Genomic DNA, 5,716 nt, shown 5'->3' with positions numbered 1-5,716 from the left:
ACTGGCGGTTTTGTAAACAATATTCAGTACAAAAAGGGGATGATTGTTGTGCACGGATCATGTGGTGGGCTACCAGATTTCTGTGAAATTCAACATTTGTGCATTATTAAAAAAGAGACCCTCCTTATTCTGAAAAGGCTAAATTCATGGTACATGGAGCACTATAGAGCTTTTCACCTACAAACAACAACAGATGTTGTTGTTGTATCCATGACAGAGCTGGCCGACCCATACCCTCTATGCGACTATGAAGTGGGACACTTGCGGATGGTCACCTTAAAAAGACATATTCACATTGGTAATTGTTTTATTTGCTTTCACTCATTGTTAGGTAAACAAACATTTGTGGCAACAAGTGCAATACAAATAAAAATGTCATGTTCTTTAGACTGTATTGAGTAGTGTTTCATGATCCTGGAATTATCTATGTATGTATTTAGAAATATTGTCTGCTGGACAGTATTTCTTAAAAAAAAATCCCAATGGATAATCTATGCACTGGTCTTGTTTTTCAGCTTGAAGAATGGCTGCTACTTTGAGGGTGATACTTGGAGTGGACAATTCATCCAAGTTGATGCTTCCTTCTGGAATCCCTGGTTCAGTGGACATTTTAAAAGAGGAAATACAAAGACAGTTTGGATTGACTGAAGATTTCAGGCTTCAATATAGAGATGTTGAGTTTGACAATGAATACATGAATCTAACCACAACTGGGGACATTGAAGACAAGAGTACAATCAAAGTAATTTACACTAATTTAAACTCTGCGCCGTCCACTGTGCCCACCACAGCACCCACAGCTGCCTCCAGAGAGACATTACCACAGTTTGATGCACCATCCTTGCCGGACACTGACATCCTTTCCTCCTCAGACTCCAGTGCTTCTTGTTCATCTCTTCGCTTGCGGAAATGGCCCTTAAACTTTCCAATACCAAAGTTTAGTTTTGATGTGGAGTTTCAGTTACACAGAGCCCAGCAAGAATATGAAAACAATGGGATTCTCTTAGACCCGAGCCCAAAACTCAAATCTGACATATTAGATATGTTGGCCTCAGAAATTGCAAAATACAAAGTTTATCCATCAAGTGGAGATATTGATGATGTCGCTAAAGCGTTAATTCAAAAATATCCCTTTCTCAAAGAGACCAGATCTGTGACGGGATGTGAAGGCTGGAAAGTAAGCCTAAAATACAAAATGGCCAATTACCGGACAACACTGAGAAACATAGGGTGCCCAGAGGTGGCAATAAACACTCTACAACACAAGAGAGAACGAGAGATGAGTCCACGTCGAAACAATGTCAAAAAGCCACGGAAAGCAGAAGTGAACTTTTTACCACAATACCCTGCAGGAGAAACGAAGAAAAGTCTGGAGGAAGAATGACAAGCACTACTGATTGAGGTGAAGAAAACAAACAACGATCAAATAATCAAAACAAAGATGGATAAGACATTTGCACACAGAAGAAGAGAGGTGATTGAAGAGATGCCATTCATCGCAGAGTTCAAGAGCAGATGGCCGGCCCTCTTCAAAGTACCTGAGGTATGAGTTTGAGTCTTGGTTAAAAACTGGCCGTGAACAGAAAAGTACTGCTACAAAGCTGATGTCACCGAGCTGATGTCTTTTGAGCTTAGTGCAGCTAAATTGTGTTGTGAGAAGGGCAGCTCCAATAGAATGAAAAATTTTGGGAAAACAGGACGTTGCTAACATGATACACGTCAGTTTCCTTTTACAACTAAAGTGCAAAATTTGTGCATTTTGTGATTTTTTTATTATTATTTTTTTTTTTTGTACTGCATGGGTGAGGCACTCTTTTGCAGCCACCTGATTCTGCCGGTCCATCTATAAATGTTTTGGGTGGGATGTTGGAATAACTTATGTCGATTTAAAAATCTTTTTTTTTCCTTTTTTGTAATCGTAATTGATTTTGCACATTCCCATCTGATTAATCGATCCCCCCCCCCCCCCCCCCCCTTTTTTTTTTTCCCTTTAAATCAAACCTGGACAGCACCAGAACTTTTTGTCTGGGATTAGATCAGGTTTGGTCTGGATTTAGTCCCGTTTTGAGCTGAACTATTTAAAAAAATTTATTTTTGAACTTTGTAGATCAATGCGGAGTTCACCCGAATCACCACAGTTCCACTGCTGTCCACATTCATGAGCAGTCTTGACCAGTACTCTGACCAGTTGATGAAGATTCTACGAAAAAAAGGAGGGGAAACAGCGCGGCGGATCACAGCAGCGTTGTCTGCAATTTCACAGGTATTCTGTCTTGTTAAAATGTTCTGTAACTAATAGATTAGTTGCAGGTTGATCTCAGGTCAGGTTATTAAACTGTATTTTTAACTTTCTTGGGTCATTTCATGCTTGTTCTCTCCTGCGTTATACTTCTCATCTCGCTTTTGGCTTATATTCTGGATTTGGTCCTGACACAAAGCAGAACTAAGTAACTCATGCCCCTAGAGGCCATAAGTGCCGCTGCTGGCATTGTAGCTTTTTTCTTTTCTTTTTTTGTTACTCATTAATTGTCCAAAGGAATAATTAGCTACACTGAGAAAAGACAAAGGCAGACAACATTTCACATTTCGCCACAACTCAGTGACACAATAGATTATTTTTTTTCACTCAAACTTGGTATAAATACTGCAAATGTGGTGGTAGCCCGCATACCTCATATTAACGTGACAGTGTGTAGTTTTTGTCATTAATTTTTGGAAATCTCTATCAAAATGTTTTTGATTCCTTTGAACAGCACTCCTATGCAACAACACTTTTCTTCCTTCTTTCGGGTGGTACACCACGCTAAAGCTGCATTTTCCACGACCCAATGTATCGCAATCAGTGTAATTGGACTCATAACTCATAATCTTTATGGGTATGAATTGGTAAGCTTCTCATTCTCTAACACAAAATACTGCTTGCTTGCAAAAAGCATGTTTAAAATTTACTTAGAAACAATTATGAATTGGTTAAACAATAAAAATTGACTTAAGTTCTGTGGGGGTCTCTAAAAACTTCAAAAAAGTAATTGCGCTGCATGTGTTGTTTTGTTTAGAGTTCCCGAATCGAAGTGAAGCGTGAATGCATCCTTAAAGCTGTGATTATATACCTGAATGAGAACCCTGAAAATCTCATCAAAGAGTACATGGTAAGTTTATTTTTAAAGGGATATTTCACCCCTCAGTAAAATTTTGACTGTCATAATTCCCAGAGTTTTGTAAGTTGAAAAATGTATTTTCTAAACAAGCCCAGGCATTCTCCTGTTCTGGCAGTAATCAGTTTTCTTTAAATTAGCTTACAACAATAAAGTGCATGGGAAATACTAGGATTTTGTTTCCATTCACTTACATTGTTTTATGCGAAACTAAAGAAAATAACCCTGGTCAGCAGAATATTGATGATATTATTAATGCATACTCCTTCTGCCCTCTGTCCATGTTTCATGTATCTTCTTCTTGGTCTTTATTTGGTGATAGTCTTAAATCCACATTTTTCTTTGGTCTGTTCTCCTCAGTCTCATTCAGGGATATGTGTAATTAGGGTAGTGTGGACCATTTTAACTAAAATGGAGTGAATAGATAGATGATGCGATGACCAAAATACAACGGATTTAAAATATTTCTGTCCTTTTCAGGCTTTCAACGTGATGGAAGCTGAAGAGCTCGAGAGGATGGATTTGGGTGTTTATAAAATAATCCATGAAGGAGCACAGCCTGATGACTCCCTTGAAGATGTTGGCATCATTATCGAGAGATGCACCGTCTTGCAGGATCTTCACGATGTGGCGAGCGGGTGTGCACTTTTGTTTGGGCTAATTTACTGCCTCAATCTGAGTTACCCAAAGCCACTTCGCTACACATTTGAGTTCTTCCAGAAGGTGCTCATGGGACTGGAAGACAAAAAACTGTCTAACAAAATACAAGTGCTGAAGAACAAACTCTGCCAAAAGGAGACGCAATGACTCTTCTAGATCAAAATGTCCCCCAAAATAAGTGCTCTGTTTCACTGTTTAAAAGTTTATAAATTGTATATATGTTGATCCTTGTTTGTAAATATTTTGTCATAGCTTTTAATATTTAAGAGATTTACTGAATGCCTTTTTTTTTTTTTTTTTTTTTTTGGATTGTGGAAAAGAAAACGTAATTCAGAAACTGAGTTTTTTGAACTGGGGACAAAATTACGCAGATGGATGTATTTTCTTGTTTCACAACATTTTCTTCGGTTTGAGTTGCTGTGGTAATTCTGCAGACTGTAGCCACTGCAGACCTACAACTGTAGATCCTGAAATCATTCTGTCAGGTTTGACATCCTACTCCTCACTACACTGTCACTTAGTTGAAACTGGAAAGTTGTTTCAGATGTTTACATTTTATTTTACACACTTCATTTAATGTTGCATTATGCAGTGTTGTTTCCCTGTTTAAGCTTTGCCTCATTGAAGGCTTTTGTTCAAGTTGTTAAAGCAACACAATTTATTTTGTATTTACACTTCATATTAGTTCTTGTGTACCAGGTTTCCATTGCAGGTCAAGGATCTTGAGTGTTATAAATGTTAAAGTGTATGTGCAAACAAATGTGAAAAGGTTCTAAGGTTGTCACCTGTATTCAAGTTAAGTACTGGATTTTTGGTCTTAGCATTTAATTAAGAATATTTTGAGATTTGCTATATGCATTTTTTTTTTATTGTAAAATTTATTATATAATAGAAAACTTATAATTCTGAATCAGATTTTTGTAACTGGGGACTAAATAGTTTTTACCTGTGTGTCACTTAAGTATTTTCTGTAATTGCATTACATACAGTGATTTAAGTGATTTACAATGTCACTTTGTTGAAACTCGGAAAGTTGTTTCCAATGTTTAAATTTTGGTCATGCACTTTAAGCATTTAATATTGCCTTACGCGATGTTGTTCCCTGTAGAAGCTTTGCCTTGTCAAGGCTCACAGTAAATAAAGTTGTTGATGCAGCACCCTTTTTTTGCATTTACACTTTATGTAAGCTTTGGTGTAAGAGTTTTCTATTGAAGTGCAAGGATCTTGAATGTTATAAATGGTAACGTGTGAGCAAGTGTAAAAAGGTTCTTGAGTTGTCACCTGTACTCTGTAGTTAAGTGTTAGACCTTTGCTGAAGACCTCTGAAAGGTCCAAACACCTAATTACAATGTATAGATGACAACTCAGGAACCTTTCTAGACTTGTTTTGTTGATACCTAAACATTTAGCATATAGATGAAACTATTAATTAAATCATAATTAATCAAATTAATTAGGTCCAAAACGCAATCTAAATGGTGCCATTAAATTCAAATTAATATTGTCAATTGAACCTAAAGCAATACAGTTAATAAAATGAACAAAGTGTTTAAATTCTAATTAATAGTGTTAAATAGTAACAATGAAAGGAAAGCTGTTGCTTTTATAGAACAATTTCACTTCTGATATACATCACCATTGAAATTGCAGATAACAACCATATTGATTTATGTTTAATTGACCAGGTTTTGTGGAAAAGATTGCCTTAACTTTGTCAATTAAATCCAACGTTTTATTTCTTAGAGTGAGCAGAATTTTTGACACTACCATGGCGATACATGGTGACATGTCAGATATTAGTGAAATCTGACACCGAAGTTGTTCAACTGTTAATGAGGCTGAGGAGCAGTCTTGATAAATCAAGAATTGAGAACAAAGACACAAAATGACTTTGAAAAAAA

At 36.7% G+C, this 5,716-nt stretch overlaps 1 protein-coding gene across 1 annotated transcript; it reads left to right on the top strand.

The window, feature by feature from the left end:
• The first annotated feature begins 1,426 nt into the window (after positions 1 to 1,426).
• Positions 1,427 to 3,962, top strand: LOC146618490 (uncharacterized). The gene is made up of 4 exons (XM_085371648.1): positions 1,427 to 1,543; positions 2,108 to 2,263; positions 3,057 to 3,149; positions 3,636 to 3,962. Exons 1-4 carry the CDS (start codon positions 1,442 to 1,444, stop codon positions 3,960 to 3,962), a joined length of 678 nt encoding a protein of 225 aa, XP_085227774.1. The 5' UTR covers positions 1,427 to 1,441.
• Positions 3,963 to 5,716: the final 1,754 nt, after the last annotated feature.

Source organism: Diplotaxodon limnothrissa, linkage group LG14 (assembly GCF_057381915.1).
Source record: "Diplotaxodon limnothrissa isolate DT_005_m linkage group LG14, D_limnothrissa_male_GT1.1, whole genome shotgun sequence".
Lineage (NCBI taxonomy): Eukaryota > Metazoa > Chordata > Actinopteri > Cichliformes > Cichlidae > Diplotaxodon > Diplotaxodon limnothrissa.
The sequence above is the reverse complement of the archived record's forward strand: the minus strand, read 5'-3'. Positions and strand labels throughout refer to the sequence as shown.